The 19,415-nt window shown below is 35.9% G+C and overlaps 1 protein-coding gene across 1 annotated transcript in view; it reads left to right on the forward strand.

Annotated features, from left to right (window-relative positions):
* The window catches only part of LOC113072593 (MAM domain-containing glycosylphosphatidylinositol anchor protein 1-like), a gene marked incomplete at its 3' end in the record, with an annotated part of 79,243 nt that overhangs the window by 50,943 nt on the left and 8,885 nt on the right, over positions 1-19,415 (forward strand). Inside the window, exon 4 of the mRNA XM_026245590.1 lies at positions 64-238. Within this exon, the coding sequence (XP_026101375.1) occupies positions 64-238 (175 nt within the window). The remainder of the gene's footprint in view (positions 1-63; positions 239-19,415) is intronic.

Consider the following 19,415-nt stretch of genomic DNA (forward strand, 5'->3'; position numbering starts at 1 on the left):
AAATGAAATTCTTTTGCATGTTTATTATTAGCTCATAAGTCTCTGATTGTCGCCCCTCTGCAGGTGCGGTGGACAAAGACAGCAGGCAGCGCTTCCGACAAGTTCCAGGAGACGTCCATCTTCAATGAGACTCTACGGATCCCCAACATCCAGAGAGTGCAGGGCGGCCGCTACTACTGCAAAGCTGAGAACGGGGTGGGGGTGGCTGCCATCAAGTCCATTCGCGTAGATGTGCAGTGTAAGTGATAGGGCCACGATCCCTCCTCTTCCCAGCCTGATCCCTCCCAGATTTCCTGCTGGAGGTGAATCAGTGTGAACTCTCCAGAGCTCCATCTTTGTCCTAGTGCTGGATATAGGTGTGGGAGGTTATGGAAAACAGTAAAGGGAAACGATGCTCAGGTGAGCTGCCAAGACAAAAGAGGAAACAAATTGTAGCACCCACCGCTTTTGGGGAGATATAATAAGCGGTGATTGATGGACATATGGGCTGCACTGGACAGATGCGTCTGGAGAGTTCAGGTGAATGAATTGGAAGGATCTCGAGTGAGAGTTGAAGCCATAGTTCAGGCAGGGTCACACTCTTTGTGTGTGTAAGGGATTCCCTGCAGTGCTGCCCGGCACCACTGACCCACTGTCCCACTGAGCCAAGGGTCAGGTCAGCGGCTACAGCCAGACCCCACAAAAACCACCTACAAAAGACTCCTTATTCTCTCAGATCAACGTCATATTCAACACAAACAACCTTAAGGGGCATTCGCTCAGATCTAGTTTTTAATAATAATAATTATTTTTTTAAATGTATTAAAATAAATTCAATTCATAAAATTGATTAAAATGTATAAAAATGTAATAACAAAAATATTAACCTTATTTTATACATACATAATGATAAAAATATTAATTTTTATATTGTTTTTATATTTTTGATACTTAGTGCATATTATTATATGCACTCTATAAGTATACATTTTTTATTAAAATAATATGCATCTTTTTATGCACAAAAACATTTTAAATATATCAATTTGAGAAGAATTGCATTTAAATATCTTAAATATTGTTTATGCATGCAATATATATCCAAAACATAATTATTGTAATACATTTTTATATTATTTATTATATAATATTTTTCTCTCTCATTTACATTGAGCATTTTTTATTAATAATATTAAAAAATAAAAAAAAATCATGAAGTATTTTAAAAAATATTAATATTTATTAATATTTCAGTTAGTATGACTTATTGTCAGTTGATTTGGTTCAAAATAAGTCAGAATAACTGAAATAAGCCTGGCTTGTTTGGTAAACTTGTTTTATGAAACCGCTCCCTATCTTGGGTATGAACATCATATTTCATGGGTTCAGACTCATGCCATCGAGAATTCGCTTTGAATATTCACAAAGCTTGAATGCTGCACTTTACAACATTGAACTTGTGCTGAGGCGAAGCACCAGTTGTTAAGAAGCAAGCAGAGAAAAAAAATCTCTCAGAAAACATCATTTCAAGATTATTTTAGGTGTTTATTTGTTTATAAAATGCGAAGAATTGCAGCAAATTGGTCAAAGAGGCCATTTAATGCATGTTAGCATAGATAAACAATAAACAGTTAATAAAACATACATTTATAAGTTTGGTGGAACCGGCCCTTATTCTTTCACCCTTATGGCTTTGCACATCTCTGTTGCCACACATACTATCCTCTCACAGACTTTTAAATGCTTATTTTACTTCCAGCCACTAACACACAACAAGATTCAGTCAGCGATCTCCCTCTGCGATATTCGAGCATCACGCTTCCCCCGTGGCCCCTCCTCGTTCCCCAGAGGATGGATGTGTTGTTCAGTAGGGTTCCCCGGGGGCGGATGATAATTGTGTAGCAGGTAAACAGGGCAGGCTGACAGCTTCTCTGAGTGGAAGCACTCTTGACGGGTGATGCTTGTTCAGTTTCCCCCACTGGCTCCACACGGTTCTGTGGATGACTTTAGCACCACAACACCGGCAATTAGACTCAGCCTGACCAGAGCGACGAGGCACGGCGCGGACCACCGACCACAAACACTCACATAAAACATCCCCCCTCAATCTTCTACAGCACCAAACCCCATTACTGGGAGAAAAGAGAAGTAAGAGAGCAAGTGTGAGCTGTGAGATGGAAAGGGGAGAGGTACAGAAGGTGTGAAAGATAAAGATACAAGAATCACGGAAGCGGGATTCAGAGGATGTTGGGAAAGGCGTGATAATAAGACCGTCAGAATGGCCTGATTCTTTTATTAGGCTGAATAAAAGATCCATGCCGCTTTTGTAGCATAACGCCAGCGTTCGCACAAGTTTTAAGGGTTATTTAGTTGGAAAAGTGATGACAAATCTCTCTCTTTTTCTGTTCCCTACTTTTCCTCCGAGCTCTCTGTTGGTTCATAGCTACGTCCAGGGGTGTTTTGATGTGGTCTGTTAAAGGGACTTTGATAGAACCAGTCACTGTTCCGTGTGTGCTGTGCTAAAGCTGTTTGCCTGATTTTATGTCAGCATATTTCATCTTTTTAACCTCAGCCTGGCACATGCTACAGAGCCAGACAGCTGTAGTTAACAAAGTCAAAAAGAGAGATGCAGGAGAGCGATGTGCAAAACCACAGGTTTTCAAAATGAACTAGTCTGTGGTTTGTCAGAATGGTTATTCAACTAATTGGGTATAATTAGGCGGCTTTGGGGTTTTGCATTTAAAAACAACTGGACGAAAAGGGTTCCAGGCATATGTTAAAAAGGAATTTCCTTTAACTTGACATGTTATAAAGCGCAATACTTATCACAAATTTTCTTAATTTCTAATTTTGTCTTGTTTTTCAGTAAAAATATAAAGACAAAATTAAATGGGATATATTTGCTTAATATATTATGCAAAATTGCATCATGAATTAAGATTTATTTTCCTTTATATACTGTATATTCCCTATATTTTAGCTTATAACAATAATATTTTTTTTATTAAAACTATTTAAATATTTGTTTATTTTTCATATATACTTTTTTTCAATTATTATATGTGTGATTTGCACAACTTTTACATGAAAATGGCTTTTTTCAGTACTGTATATTATGCAATTTTGCAAAATTCATTGTTAATATATCTTGTTCATATACCGTACGTGTACATATTTTTACTGAAACAAGACAAAAATATAAAGTAAATCAATTATGTTATAAGCTTTGCAATGTATTGCATTTGTATATGATAAATTATGATTATAATTATTATTACAGAACACAATTATTTGAAAATATATATGAAAACAAGTCTTTTATTATTACAAGATAATACTTTTATTATCTTATATTATGCAGTAATATGGAACACGCAAATGTATCTTGTTTTAATGATGTTAAGAACGAATAAAGCAAAAATAGGGACCAATCTTGACCAATGCTGTGCAGCTAATGCAGATATTGATGGGAACTTAGAAGCCATTAAACACATTAAACATTAAACACACACAAACTCACTCGGTGGTTATTTTTGTGGGGGCAGGTCATTCTCTGACCGTGGCACTTTGGCCAGTGAGACAGTGGGTAACTGTTCTGGGGTCAGCGTGCCTCTACTGTAAGGATGGACTTGGTTCAGAGACCCAGTTCTCACCCTTTCATTCCTTCAGTAAAGTTCAGATCAAATAATTCAGCACCAGGTAAGAAAGACGGCAGCATGTGTGGAGCGGCTGGTTCGGTGAACTCTGCACCAGACATATTTATTCACTGCATCTTTTCCTTTTCGTTTCTTATATACATTTTCAGGATTTACATTTTGTTCCATCTAGGTGGATTCAGTCAGGTATGTGGGCATAAGTCACTGAATCCTATGTGTTAGGTTTAAAGCGGATCACTTAAAATGTATAAACGGTTTGATACTGCTGTGATATTTCACACTGTTCATTTGTTAGAACATGAAATGCAACAAGAATGACATTTAGTATATAGTTTATTTGTAGTTAGAGTAGGCATTATTGCATTTAACCTAAGCAATCAAGTCTTGGACAACAGTCACCACTGGCACAAACAAGTACAGTATATAAAGTAGAATCACTTGATCCTGTCTCACTTCCTCTTCAGTTCTCGTGAGTGTCACTTTCTGAAGTATTTGAAAAAGAGCTCTTAACACGTCCTGAACATGTGAAATGTTTAAACTTGCATTTGTTTTTTCATTGCTCAGTGAACTTTGAACTTATGATTCATTAAGTATCGAGGTTCCCACAAAAATATTAAGCAACATATCTGTTTTCAATATTAATAAGAAAAAAAAAACAGCATATTAGAATGATTTCTGAAGGCTCATGTGACCCTGAAGACTGGAGTAATGATGCTGAAAATTCAGCTTTGCCAACACAGGAATAAATTACATTTTAAAATATATTCAGATAGAAAACAATTATTTAAATTTTAATAATATTTCACAATTTTACTGAATTAGCTGTATTTTTGATAAAATAAATGCAGTCTTAATGAGCAGAAGGGTCTGAAAAACATTAAAAAGTCTTACAGACCCTAAACTTTTGAATAGTAGCTTACATGAGATTCGTTTTTTTCTCTCCCAGGAGAAAACTCTGAGAAGCTACTCCATTTACTCTGCATTTAATCTCCTAGGAAATATATGAAAGAAATCTAATTTATCAATGTGTTTGTGTGATATGGGCTCCCTTCGGGTTTTGCTTGTCCGTGTGCTGAGCTGGAGTGTGTTTGGTTGTGCTTGTTGAGTGTGTTTGGGCACAGGCTCGTCTCTGCTCTGATTCTTCTGGAGTGTGTGTGTGTGTGTGTGTGTGTGTGTGTGTGTGTGAGCTGGCTTTCAGCCCTGGCTTGACTGTGAGTGCCAGAGTCTGGCGTCACAATACAGTCCACAAAAAGCCTCTTGTGCTGAAGACACCAGAACAACACTGGAGGAGAATAAAAATGAACTAGTGACTCACACACACCAGGCCTGACACTATATTTTAAATCTTACTGCGCTAATTAGAAGATTAAAGTACAAGAATTCTGCCTTTTGCTAGGAGTTTAAGGAGTTCTATCGCTCTCACACACACACACACACACACACATACGTCTCACACTTCTGCAGGTTATGGAGAAGTTACATGGTATTTAACCTTTGTGTTGGGATTGTGATGGGTAGTTGGCTAACGGTGAGTCACTGTGCTTTCTTTAAGCCCAGACAGAAGTGTGTTTGTGTGTGTGTGTTTGTGTGTGTGTGTGCCCCCACATGTGGTTTCTCCTAAATGGCAATTTTGAGTGAAACCAAAACCAGTTAGTTCATCATATCTCATCTGTCTGTGTCATCGGAAAGTCTTTCAAATGACTTTTCAAAGAAAGAAGCGAATGAGAAGAAAGGGCAATGATAGAATGAAAGAAGGATGAAGAAAAGTTGGAAGAACAGAAGAGATGGAAGAAAGAGAGAGGTGCAAGAAAATAAGAACCGATAAAGAGGAGAGAAGAGGAAAAGTGGAACGGGAAGCTTGAGAACAAAGACATGTCATAATATTTGGCTTTCCATGAAAATTACTCTTAAAGGGTTACTCCACCCCAAAATGAACATTTTGTCATTAATCACTTAATTAATCCCGAATGTCGTTCCAAACCGGTAAAAGTTCTGTTTGTCTTCAGAACACAATTTAAGATATTTTGGATGAAACCTGGAGGCTTGAGACTGTCCCATAGACTGCCAAGTAAATAACAGTGTCAAGGTCCAGAAAAGGTAGGTAAAGTAGTTGTCAGAATACTCCATCTGCCATCAGACGTGCAATCTGGGTTATATGACGCGACGAATTCATTCTTTATTCAATATTTCCTTCGTCAACGGTCTCCTCTGTGTCACTCGGGAGAACCACAAGGAGAACACAGAAGAGCATACACATACAAGCTTTTACGGGTTTGTACAAAATGTTCATTTTAGGGTGGAGTATCGCTTTAAATTTAGTATGTTTCACCCTGTCATAATTTAAGTCAATTTTACTCTGATTAAATGACATTTGAATTTTGTGTTATGACTTAAAGTACCCCTGTGCATTTGCATCATTTGCATCACTAAATAAATGAATCGTGTTTACCCCATACTGTACTTTTAAACAGAAGTGTATTTTCCTACCAGTGTTCATGCAATGATTAGTTCACTTCACATCTTTGTTCTCTGGCTCGCCTCTCATCTCGTCAAACAGTTGTGCTAAGCAAAGTCTTCTGATTGGCTGATTTGGTTTGATGTTGTTCCCGCCCCCTCACCCTTGTCTTTGATGATGTCACCTGAAGGCATGGCCCCCCGCTCTTAAACGCTGCCTCCCTCCCGTGTGGAGCTGCCACGCCGGGCCTCGGCTTCCGCCTCGCTCTTGACAGCAGGCTGCTGGATGAAAGAGAATGCTTCACACCGCATGAAAATTTCATACGGCTCTAATAAATAACTGCAGGCGGTCTAACAGCCACGCGCTCTTGCTGAAATGCCGAACTTGGCATGAAGCGTCAGAAGAGTGAGCTTTAGTTTATCATTAAGATCATTTAGTGTAGTGCGAATATAGGGAGACTTTTTTTAAAGGTGTCTGAACTGCTCAGCTGTGTCTTTTTAAGTGCATCTGATTTGGCGGAAGTCACCCGAAGGGCAGGGGAGATTTCAGATGAGGAAATATGAGTTAAAGTAATGATGCATTGTCTGTAGTAGGTTTCGTTCAACTTTGTATTGAATAAACATTAGCAAAAATGAACAATGAGACACGATTTATTGCTGAAATGAGCTTGTCAGGGAGATTCGCTTGAGAAGGAAAGCCAAAATGCTTTTATATGAAAACTGAATGAGAGAAAAGCAACAAGAAAAGTAAATTATACACTTTTAAATTCCTCTAGACCAGAGTTTGTCATTCCCTGTTTTGACCATTGGAGATGGTGACAGAGCTTTTAAAAGTCATTCTTGTGCATCTTCTCTCTTAAACTCCCTCTATCTCTCTGTGTGGTTTAAACCTTGTTATTCAGAGTTAGATTGTGTCTACAAAGCCCCGAAGCCGCAGGACACAAATGTTACAAGGTCTCTGCGTCTCTGCTCTTCCTCTGTTCCAGCTCACTCTCATTCTCAATAAATCCTCCAACCCTGTTCTCTTTCGCCATTTAAAGAAACAGCAGCAGAAATGACGGAGATCTGCCAGTGCTATTGTTCAGAAAGATATTTAATATATAGAGATAAGAGTTTAATCTGATCAGATAAAATTACTAAAAAATAACATGAAATTCATACTTTTTCTTTTTTTTGTTTTGTCATTAAATGTATTTTCTTTGTAAGTGCTTAAATCTTATGAACTGTGTTATCATTTTTTTTTTAATTAAGCTTTACAGTCTGAATCAACATTTACTTTCCTCAGATGGAAAACATTTCATTTTGTGCATCTGGATGTCATATAGGTAAGGATCAACATGCGGGTCATTGAATGACATACCATTTTTTGTGTGAACTGTTTCTTTAACATCTGCAAAAGCTTTATATCATGAATAGCAGTCCTGCTTATAGAGATACAAACACTTGATGGGAATGAGAAAACCTGGATCCCAGGGAATTCTCAATGTGTTCCCTTTCTCAAGCTGAAACATTATTACTTCTCACAGTAGACTGTGTGCTATCAGTGTGGGATATCAGTCCTGGCATCAACTCATTTAGTCTCTTATTCAGATGAACTCTCAGATCCACATCAACATCGTGCAGACATACACCCATTGTGCGCTTTGCAAAGATGGTTAATAACTTTCTGTCAGCTTTCATATATTTTTGCCGATGCATGTCTTATTGAAGTGTGAAATGTGGAGCTGTAATAGGAGAGGCACTCTTGAATAGAACAGACCACCTTCTTCCTTTGCTTTAAAAATATGCTTTTGATTGCTCAGGCTTCATTCAGCAAAAATAAGATAAATAAAAATCTGTTTCTCTTTCTATTAGATGAGTATTCAAAGGCGCTGTCTTTTCTCAATATAATTTGAGATATCTTTAATGGGAAAAGTTTCAGGATGTTTAACTTTGGAGAAGCACTAAAACCATTTTTATGCATTTTTGTCTTTTACTTTTTTTTGTTTAGTATTATTATTATTTTTGTTATTTTTTTATGTACTGCTGTTATTTTATGAATATTGTTTTATTATTTAATTGTGTTACTATCTTTTATGTTTTCCAAAAAAACATATTTTTTTGTAAATTATTGTTTATTTAATTTACTTTTATAAAATTTTTGTTGGTTGTGCTTTATCAGCATGGCAAAGCTTTCACATATATTTTTTCTTATATTTTTCATGCACTTTGGACTTTCATGAATTTTTCCAGGAAGCGCAGCTTTGTCTGAAGTCTGTGGTGTTTATAATGCAGCTAGCCTTTATCTTCTGCCAGCTTTCAGGCTTGTGTGTCTGCTAGCGTGTTTCTCTTAGTTAGGTCATGTTCTCTGAGTCTCTACTTGTCAGTGTGCTTCCCACTTTTCTATCGGCTTCTTGTAGCTTGACATGCACACACTGTATACAGTAGAAACTTGCTCTGAAGCTGCAGTCCTGCTTCAGATGCGGATACGGTTTCCTCCTGGTGTAAATGTCAAACACTTCCCGGTCTGAATGTATGTGGAACATGATAAAGCCAGGCTTCCACAGATGACAATCGCCAGGTGACTCACAATGGTGTAGATCCTCTGATTCAATCCCTAGTGAGCCATGCTGTCTGCTGCCTACGTAGATGGCATCTTAATGGATAAAGAATCTTGTAAATGATTTTTAGAACAGTCTCCAAAGCTAACATAGGTAATAACTTAATACAGTTAGTGTTGCAAGCACATGGATGACTTGACTTGCAATTGATTTTAATACAGAATGACATTAGCATGTTGCAAAGCTGTGAATGTGCTACTCTAATAAACATCAAAATTCACAGCACATGCTTTTTTAATCAAACCGAAATACATTTTTTTTTTTGTAGTAAAATAAATATATTTCAGTTATCAGTCGTGTTTATCTTTAGTACTTCGTCTGCAAACCTGGATGGATTGTTTTTCCACTGAGCTTGTTGCAATTCTTGTGTTGCCTCATCAGTAAAGGACACATATGTGACTGCCTTAGAATCTGGCAATAAGAAGGTATCATTAGGAAGCAGAATCATGCCTATATAGGCAGCATACTAAGTCTTGGCACAGGACCAGTGTAATTTTTTCATCATATTAATGTATGAGCTATAAATTCACAAGCAGCCGTTAACGATTCACGAGGATGTATTTTGTGGCAGGTTGTAAGGTGATAAAATAGCATTTATAAATGATAAATGGACATTTGGTGACAGTGTCCATCTCAGTAATGATGTTTGGCAACACAACCACTCATTTCCCCTCATTTTTTATCATTTAATCTATATAGCATTAACATACACATTCAGCAATCTTAATTTATTCTGCTTTGTAGAACATTCTTTTAAGCTTTTTTAGTTGTAACTAACAAAAGATTTAGAAAATTCTGAATCATGCTTAGCAGGTTCTGTAAGTGTGTGCTAACAACACTATCTTTCAGATATATATATGTTTTTTTTAAAGATTCCTTAAAAATGCTTCCATAAAAATATTAGCAACTGTTTTCAACATTTATAATAATAATAATAAGAAATGTATCTATGCAAATCAGCATATTAGAATGATTTCTGAAGAATCATGTGACACTGGAGAGTTATGATGCAACAACAACAACAACAACAAAAATCAGATTTGCATCACAATAATTAATTACATTTTAAAATATTTTTAAATTTAATTTTTTTTTAATGTAATAATATTTCACTGCTTCTGGATCACTGAGTCAGCTAGAATCTCTTAACAAAAACAAAGAGTTCTCATTCATGTTTATAATGAAAAATTAATCTGTTTTATTCTTCCACATTTTTTTTTTTTTTTGTGAACTATTCCATTAGCTTAGCAGAAGAGTGTCGCATAAAGTTTGACTTCACGTGCATGTATGTGCATATATGTGCTGGAGCTCCTGTCTCTTTCTGAATGCAGGGTATGTGTGAGCAGCCACTGGTGCGTGTCTCTGCATGGATCTGTTTGTGATGTATTTGCATCGATGGGTGTTGCTCTAGCCTGCTTCCTTTAATCCCCAGACTAAATAGGGCTCAGATTTATAACGGTGGGATGTAATGAGACATTGATTGCATTCAGAATAGGCCATTTAGTGTCCACACTGCAGTATATGAGCCTCTCTCTGACGGACCCTAGAGTCCTGTGTGGGGGACACAAACACAGTCGGCTTTGTCTGCTATCAATAGGACTTGTGTACTGTGCTGGGGTGTCACTCAGATAAGGTTTATTTAATATTTATTTTTGTGAAGAAATACAGTTGTGAGTGACACCCAATCAAAGTGATTGGTTATGACACTATACACACACACACACACACACATATATTTGTAAAATGAGATGTTTTGGTTAATTTGAGTTGAAAGACAACTCATGAAGACCTTGATCACTAAAACTATCATCCTTTCAACCGTGGCATGACAGCAGGAGAATGGTAGAGTTTGGAGACTCTCTTCAGTCATCACACTAATCTGAGATAGGTCTATTGTATCGCATTTGGGCTAATTAGTGCTGTGTTTATTCCAAACCCCTCGATACCAAGAAAGTCGACCTTGGAATTATTTCTAGATATTTCTCAAAAGAGGCTTGACTTCCTTGGGCCTCCCTCACTCTCTCTTTCTCTTATTTTCTCTGGCTTTCTTCTCTATCTGACCCTTTCTGAATGAAGTTTGTATGTTAGAGTACCGTGCAAGCAACATTTTATTTAATTATTTCTTATTTAATTATTATCTTTTTTTTTAACCAATATTATTTTATATTTTATATTTATTGTTTATTATTTTCTTAAATCCTTTATCTTTTACTATTTTAATTTATTTTATTTTATATATAATTTATTTTATTATATTATACTTATTTTTAACAATTTTTATTTATATTATTTTACCCTTATTTTAACTGATAATTTTATTATTTTTTATTTAATATAATTTTATTTTATTTACAGTGTGTGTTAGGGTGGTGTACAATCTTAAATTCGAATTTTTGTAGCAAACATTTACATTTGCATTTAATCTTTTAGCAATTTCATTTATCCAAAGCAACTTACAAATGAGACAAAATCGGATTAATGGATTTTTTATTGAAATTTTGAATTTAAGGAATAATATTTAAATTAAATTCAGTTGCAGGTGAAAGTAATTATAGTAGGTTACAACACTAGTAAACCTCATTCGCGTAATTTTTTAAAAATAAATATCTTCCATATTGAATTTCATAGTTTCTTCATTACCTGTTCTTCTTTTACTCCAAAGGCCTGGATACATTTAACAGTGAGGAGTGAAAATTAAACATTTAATACTTACACGCAGACAAACTGCTGACAGTGTCGGCTCTAGTGTTTCTCTTTGTGGCTGTTATGTGATTCCTGAGTTTGTGCTGTAGCAGCATTAATATTGAAGCGCTGATCTATAGTTCACCTCTCAGGCCTCCATTAGCAGATCACCCACGCTGCTGCATTGCCCGCTCCTGTCAAGACTAGAGGATGGGCCTAAATTTAGCCCGGCAGATTGGTACATTTGTTTCGGATCTGCTTCATCCTCTCTTTTTTCATGGATGTGGAGGCAGAGAGCAAACGTTCAGAGATCAAGCTGAAGTCAACACACTTAATGGTCAGATAGTGTTGAGACAAGTAATACAGCGAAAAGCACTTTCCACAGCACCTGTGACATATGCAAGGGAGAGATCACCTCAGGATAGCACAAATGTAGTTTTAATGGCACATGTGATAAACTAATTATGAGTGGTGTATTGGTGCACATCAATAAAATAGCTCAACCCTACTGAAAAAACAACAACAACAGGTCATTGCAGCTTCAAGGAATAATTTGGGTTTAATACAACTTAAGCTCCATCGATTTCCATAGGCTTAACATTCAATTTGTAAAAACCAACTGAAAACTGCATGAACAATAATGGACAGACAATGAATGTCTATGAGGGCAAGTCATTCAAGTTGAAATGTGGAGCTTGTATTTTTTTGTTACAGGGCCTATAAAGATGTAATTATTTGGCATAGATACCTTTGTTTTACAAGATCATGACATTTTTGATCAAAATGAGTGGTTTGGGGTCAGTAAGACATTTTAATGTTTGAAAAAAAGTCTTCTGTGTTCACCAAGGCTGCATCAAAAAACAGTAAAAACTGTAATATTGTGAAATATTATTACAATTTAAAAGAACTGTTTTCTATTTGAATATATCAAAAAAATGAATTTATTCCTGTTATGCAAAGCTGAATTATTAGTATCATTACTCCAGTCTTCAGTGTCACATGATCCTTCAGAAATCATTTTAATATGCTGATTTACAGCTTAAGAAACATTTCTTACTATCATCAAATAAAACAAATAAATCACTTAATGTGCCCAAATGTTTGAACGGTAGTGTACTGCAGTAGTTTCATGTCAACCTATTTATTGTTTAGAAAAATCATGCCTTTCTTGAAAGTCTGTATTTAAATGTTTATTCTGGTCCGTTTTATTTCTGTTGTATATTACCTATAGGCTTCACTTGTCAAGTAGGTCAACCAGTTATGGCCATTTTTTCAGTCTGATTGGAATTAACGGTCACTTTTGGCTATGCTGCTGGTGACCGGTTGAGCGACAAAAGTATAGTAAGAACGTCATAATATCTGAAGTATCCATGCAATGGAGTCTCTGTTTCTAAATAGTGAAGCAAACACAATAGTTTTTACTAGATTCAGCAGTTTGGACAGTTGTGTCACAGCAGTGGAGTAGATGACAGCAGAATCTGGCCAAGCGAGTTCAAGATGCCATCTTCAATCAACTCTCTAAGAGAAAAACAACAACAATAACATCACATTGGCATTTCACACAAGCAGCTATTTACTGCTGGCAATTTTATAGTGATTCATGTGTCCCCTGCAATCACAGAGGCAGCAGAGTCATGTGAAATATATTCTGAATGTGTGGCGCGCGGATCACTTACATGTCAGAGAAATGCAGCTGTGTTTGAGAAAGATCACTCCCCAGAGACTGACCTTATAGACTCCCGGATACTTGCTGTTTTCTAAGAGCTCACCTCAGGACACAGAAAACCATCGATTACTTCCATCAGGGTGAATGAGAGGAGTTCATACCCTCCAAACTATAAATAGACAAATACACAGACTGCTGAGTGTCATTGTTGACTGGCTGAGTGTGTTTTAATCTGCTTTAATCTATCTATCTATCTATCTATCTATCTATCTATCTATCTATCTATCTATCTATCTATCTATCTATCTATCTATCTATCTATCTATCTATCTATCTATCTATCTGTCTATCTGTCTGTCTGTCTGTCTGTCTGTCTGTCTATGTCTCTCTGTCTGTCACTATTACTGTGTTTTTATCCATCCATCCATCCATCCATCCATCCATCCATTCATCGTTTTATTTATTTATTGTTTATTGTTTTATCAGTAGTTTTTTATCACCTATTTTTATGTAAGTGTTACCTGATATAATGTAGTATATATGTACATTATATACATGTTTAATATTTATGCATAGGTGTAATAATAACAATAATACTAATTACTATTATTACTCATTTATTATTTTCTCATCTATCCACCCCAGTATTGACAGCCAGTGCTCATTATGACCATTTTCACTCTTTGAAAGATAACAGCTTTGGTATTTTCTTAGTTTGAAGCAGTATGAGAGTGGTCTGATATCTGTTCATAATGAAATGATTTACTTACAGAATACTGTGCATTATACATAGTATACTGTATACTAGAGTTGGAGTCCTTGGTCACATACTCCATCTATAAATGGTTTTGGTCTTGTCATGTTGTCTTTTTGTCTTCTATTCATCTTACTGAGCACAGACAGAGATTTCATGATAATATTAGTGTGATGGTTTGTCTGAGAGCTCTCCTCTAGAGTGGATTAGCGGTCACCCACTGTGCCTTGTGGGAGTTTTGCACCCTGCATGCAGCTCTTCTCTGCTCCCTGTGACTGAAAGATTTACCTTCTGAACTGTGAGGTTCGTCTTGTAATATTTTGTGTAATATTATGGTAACTGAAAACAAACACTAAACTTACTGCTGGGTTCAGTTCATAAAACTGCCTCTGGCCAAATGCTTATCTGGGCTTGAGAAAAAATGATGGATACCAGGCAACACGTTTGTTATTTTAATCTGATTCCCAGAGCGTTTAATGGCATACTGCTCTTAATCATATATAAAGTGCTTTCAAGTGCTATAATGCCGCTCCATTGGCCATCAAGCGCAGATAAAAACAGCCAAGCAGGTGTGCAGCAGCACCTGTCAACATTAATGAGCTCCAGTTCTGTATGCAGCAGGATTACAGTGTTTGATCCACCTGTAATTAAAGCGAAGCGCTCTGTACTTTTGAATTCACTGTAGACTCTGGAATATATCTGATGCTTGTTGTACGAGCTTAAAACCGTTCACACTTCAATCGTTGCGCTTAACTATTCATGTTGGCTCAAGATTGCAAGGTTGCACACGTTGAGGAAGGAAACGACATGTGATCGTCCAACCTAGCCAGTGTAAGCAGAGCGCTTCATTCAGAAGTGATCATGGATATGAAGCTTTCCCTGTGAACACTTCTCCTTCCACAGTGAGAGATGAACATGAATCGGCGTTCTCAACTCATTTTACTTCTGTAATATGACACATTAAACAGTGAAAATATGTGGGACTTGACTTTATTTTATATTGTATTTGTCAGGAAATGAGTGAATGGTGGAAATCCGGGTGTTATATGTCAGAAAGGAGTGATTTGAAGTGGAATGGGAAATAAGGAAATATTTTTTTTGATCAAATACAAACATTGTTTGTAATAACATGCATTGAATGGGTGGTGTTAATTTAATATGAGTTTAGTTTTATATATATATATATATATATATATATATATATATATATATATATATATATATATATATATATATATATATATGTATATATATATATATATATATATGTATATATATATATGTATATATATATATATATATATATATGTATGTATATATATATATATATATATATATATATATATATATATATATATATATATATATATATATATATATATATATATTAGGGCTGTCAAATTATTAAAATTTTTAATCAAATTAATCAGAATTTTCAGTGGATTAATCATGATTAATCACTATTTGCAATTACACCTGAATCCTAACCAATTTTTTTTTTCTGAAATGCATACCAAAAGATAAATAACAGGACACAAATACATAATTTTCATGTATTGATTCATCAATATGTGGTTCTTTTTTTCTGAACTTCAAAAGTTTAACATTTACTTAATCAAATTTACCTGAGCACTATATCAAACCATGCCATTTAACTACAGATAGTGTAAGAGTTTTAGGTGAACCAGTGGTTAAATATAGCCACATATCTATGAAATTTTGCATAGAGAAACTCGAAAGAATGAACTCAGAAACACAAACATGCGCCATAAGCAGCACTCTGGGCACTCTTGTTTTTGGGAGGTGTTCATTTGCTCTGCCACAATACTTTAGGATCGATATTTTCACGTTTTAAAGGCTTCAAGTGCCAGTAAAAGCAAGTAAAAATGCATATGCTTTTCCAAACAGCTGTAATTTTTGCTGCATTGCATGTAGGCGTTCTGCGTATGCGCAGTGTGAAACACAGGACGCTATAACAGGAAGAAGCTCCAGCGTATCAACTACCAAAGTCGTCTCTGTTTATCGAGCTTGGCATGAATGTATTTGAGAGTAACTGTACTAAAACCTTAAGCTTCTTCGGTGTTTTCGTCGCGGGGCTCGCCGCTGTTTTCGCTGAGATCGCCGAGACTTTACCGCCATGAATAATTTGTCACACTGCGCATGCGTGAAATGCGTTAAAAATTTTGACGTAATTAACGACAAACAACTAATTAACATCGTTAACGCACTATTTTTGACAGCCCTAATATATATATATATATATTAGCTATTCTCACACACTCAGTCTCTGTGTCTCCAGGGAGTAAAAATACAGCTGAATAAAAGTGTCTCTGGATGAGCCGCCGATAACATCTGTCTGAATGTCCACACGCTCTTTTCTCTCTCTTTTTTTTTTTTTTTTTTACATCTGAGATGTGTTTTCCTCACCGGGTGCTATGGGCATTTTCCATTCTCTGTGAAGGTTATTTTTATACAATAGACCACCAAGTCAAGACCAGCTTGACCTTTTCTCTGGCTTTTGTTAACTAAGGGGAGAAAAATAAAGAAATTCAGGCTGAATGAATCTGCACATAGACCACCAGCAGGGTGTAGTCTGGCCCCCTCACTCCATCAATCACCTCGGCCTCCGTCGCCTGTTTGTTATTTCAATAGACGTGTCCAAATACCTGGAAACTGAAAGGTTGAGGCTTGTCAGAGCTGTCCGGAGCTCTGTTTCAATCGGTCCCTGTGCAGACACGCTGGATTGACTTGTTAGAAGTCTAGACCGTGTCGCTCCCTTGACCCTGCGCTGTGGCTGGGAATCTATTTCAGGGAATCTATATGAAGTCTAACAGTATTACATCCTGAGACTGCTTGTATCTGAGACTGTATGATTGTATTGATAGAAGCCTTGGTCATTTCTGACATTTCTTTTTTTTAAGATTGTTGGGCAGTTTTGAGATGGACATCAGACATGTTGTATCGAGCTAAATTTCAATGGATAGTTCTTGACAGAGGTTTCTATCTTGGGAATCCAAAACTTGGGTTTGGCTTGTTTTTAGGCTGTTGTTTTTCCTTCTCTGCTGCGACAGGTTTAGTCTTGAATGTCTTTTTGAGGTCCAGACTGAAGTGTGTTTGTGTCTTCAGTGTAAATGATAGATATTTATCATTTATGCTAGTTGATGACTTAGTATTCAAAGTTTCACGAATTATTGATAACACTTTAAAATGCAGTGCATTGAAGGAAGTGTTTTATCAAAATGTACACAAATTACACACTTTGAAAAATAAAATTAAATGTGTGGTTCTAGGAAAAAAATTAATAAAACTGAAATGAAATAATAACAACTGATTTGGCTATGTTGGACTGCACCAATAATAGATATTTTTGAAGGTGAAGTGAGAAATTTCTGTCAGTTCCTCATCTCCTATTGGACTAACAAACAGGTAGTCCCGCCCCCAAACTCACACCATTGGTTAAGAGTGATGTTTTGATGGCACACAGAGACAAATTATCAAATGTCTTTTACTTGACTGTCATATTTGTGATAGGAAAATGTATTTTTAACATTAAACTGCGCTCTTTACCTTCAAGAATGTTCTTTTCTTTTGTTTTATACATTCTTAAAGAGTTTTTCTATGTGATATATGTGAGAAAAACAGGGTGAGTTGAGTTTTCTGAAAATGCCTTCAGATATAATGGATATGAAATGTGTAATTCTCAAGGATTTGCCACTAAATAACTGTGCACAGAGATGGAAAGCCAAGGAAGAACCACGCAAAAAGAGTGAAATCAGCCAAGAACAGAAGCGTATTCCCTGCCTGACACCTCCTCCACCTTTGGAGCAGAGCCAGTAATTGTAAAAGAAAAGCTCCAGGAAAACTAGTAAATAAAGTGGAAGGTGCGGAAAAGAAGATATAAAGCGCTCTTAAAATGAAAGAGGGGCTTTATATCAAGATGATCCACAAATGCTTACATTGCATGTCCTGCTGGGGAGTGTGTCAAATGAAATGGCTATTTAATGAAAGGTTGAACAAACAGTTGAGCGTTGCTCCCCTGTGCCCTGTGCAGTGGGCCTGCACTCCAGGAGGCCAGGGAGCATGGGGCCCTCGTGCTGGGCACGCGCTGCTCTGCCGGGCCTCCCAGGGCCATATTGATCTCCAGAAGTTAAGATCCCCACCTCCCACACAATATTTTGCGTCTCAGTCTGTTTTGGAGAGATGTATTGGAGTCATGAGATTTGTGAAGCAGTTTGTTTGAATGTTCAGTTCCTGCTGGGCTTCATGCTGTGACCGTTCAGCGCACTAAACATAACGTACAGTTAAAGTCAGCTTCAAATTCAGATTGACGTTCCTGGCCCAGTTTGTTTTGTATTATTGAGATACTATAATGTTTCATAGCAACATTAAAGTGTATATTAAAGATATTAAAGTGTATATGAATATTTTTAAATAATAGTAATAAATTATGGATTATTAAAACATTAATAAATCAAAATAATATATATATAGTTAGTTAAGATCTTTTTTAAATGGTTTTAGGTTTAATTAAAGATAATAACACTGACTCTCAGTTGTGTAAAATTCTGAATTGTGGACTCACTTTTAATTCATTTTTGTGAACTTAAATTGAATAAGCCACAGCAGAAATTTGAATTAAAATGACATGAAGTGGAATTTATTGAATTGAGTTTAAAGAAAAATAGACAATTAATTCTTGAAAATTAACTGTTGTTTCTGCCTTAATCCACCAAGTATCATAAATATGTTGATTATTATAAATCTTTAAACCCAACATGCAAAGTTTCTCTTGAATATTAACAACCCTTGTTTTTCTGTTATTTATATATTTATATATTTCTAATGTATTACATTTTAACTAATTCTTTAAATTTGAAATATCCATATTCATATTGCAATTCCACACCTGGTTTGCAACCATTAGTCATATTTAGGAAATGAATTAAAATGTTAAAATGTTTGTATTTGTAATATTTTGTAAAAATTTAACAATATAACCCCCAAAAATTGCCCTACATCAGAAATTAGTCTAGATTTCAGTTGACAAGTGAATCACAAATTTCTCTTATTTTTTCAATTAAAGTCAAGTCTCGTAGTACTATTGTACTCTGAAAATGTCACATTATGAAAGTTTTACTGGTTGCAAATAACATTAATGTTGTTATTGTGTCGACATTGTGTTGTTTTTCACTCTTGGCCCTTGGTTTAGTGGGCCCTTCAGCCCACTTCACTTGAGGTCTGACTGTAGTGTCTTCAGTAGACAGTCATCTTACAGGATCTTAATGACTCACTTGAAGCCAAAATGAGCCCAAGTGCTGGTTTTTTCAGTATGTGTAAACCACTGTGACACACTAAACTCAGATGAGGGTGATTCATTCTGCTGGGATATACAGAATAGTATCATGAATGCTTGAAAATAACCTGAATTACCACTGACTTTTGTGATATTAAAGATAATAGTTTATTATTTCACAGATTAGTGTGCCATTTATAGGTTGACTTTCCAGAAGAATGTGAATGCTGTGTTTTTGAGTTTTTTTGAATGGTATGATACATTGTCTTAACCAATGGCATGCTGAGTTTGAGTCGGGACTAAAGTTTGTGAGCAGATGAAAGAGGCGATA

This window comes from Carassius auratus, unplaced genomic scaffold, assembly GCF_003368295.1.
Source record: "Carassius auratus strain Wakin unplaced genomic scaffold, ASM336829v1 scaf_tig00009580, whole genome shotgun sequence".
Classification (NCBI taxonomy): Eukaryota; Metazoa; Chordata; class Actinopteri; order Cypriniformes; family Cyprinidae; genus Carassius; species Carassius auratus.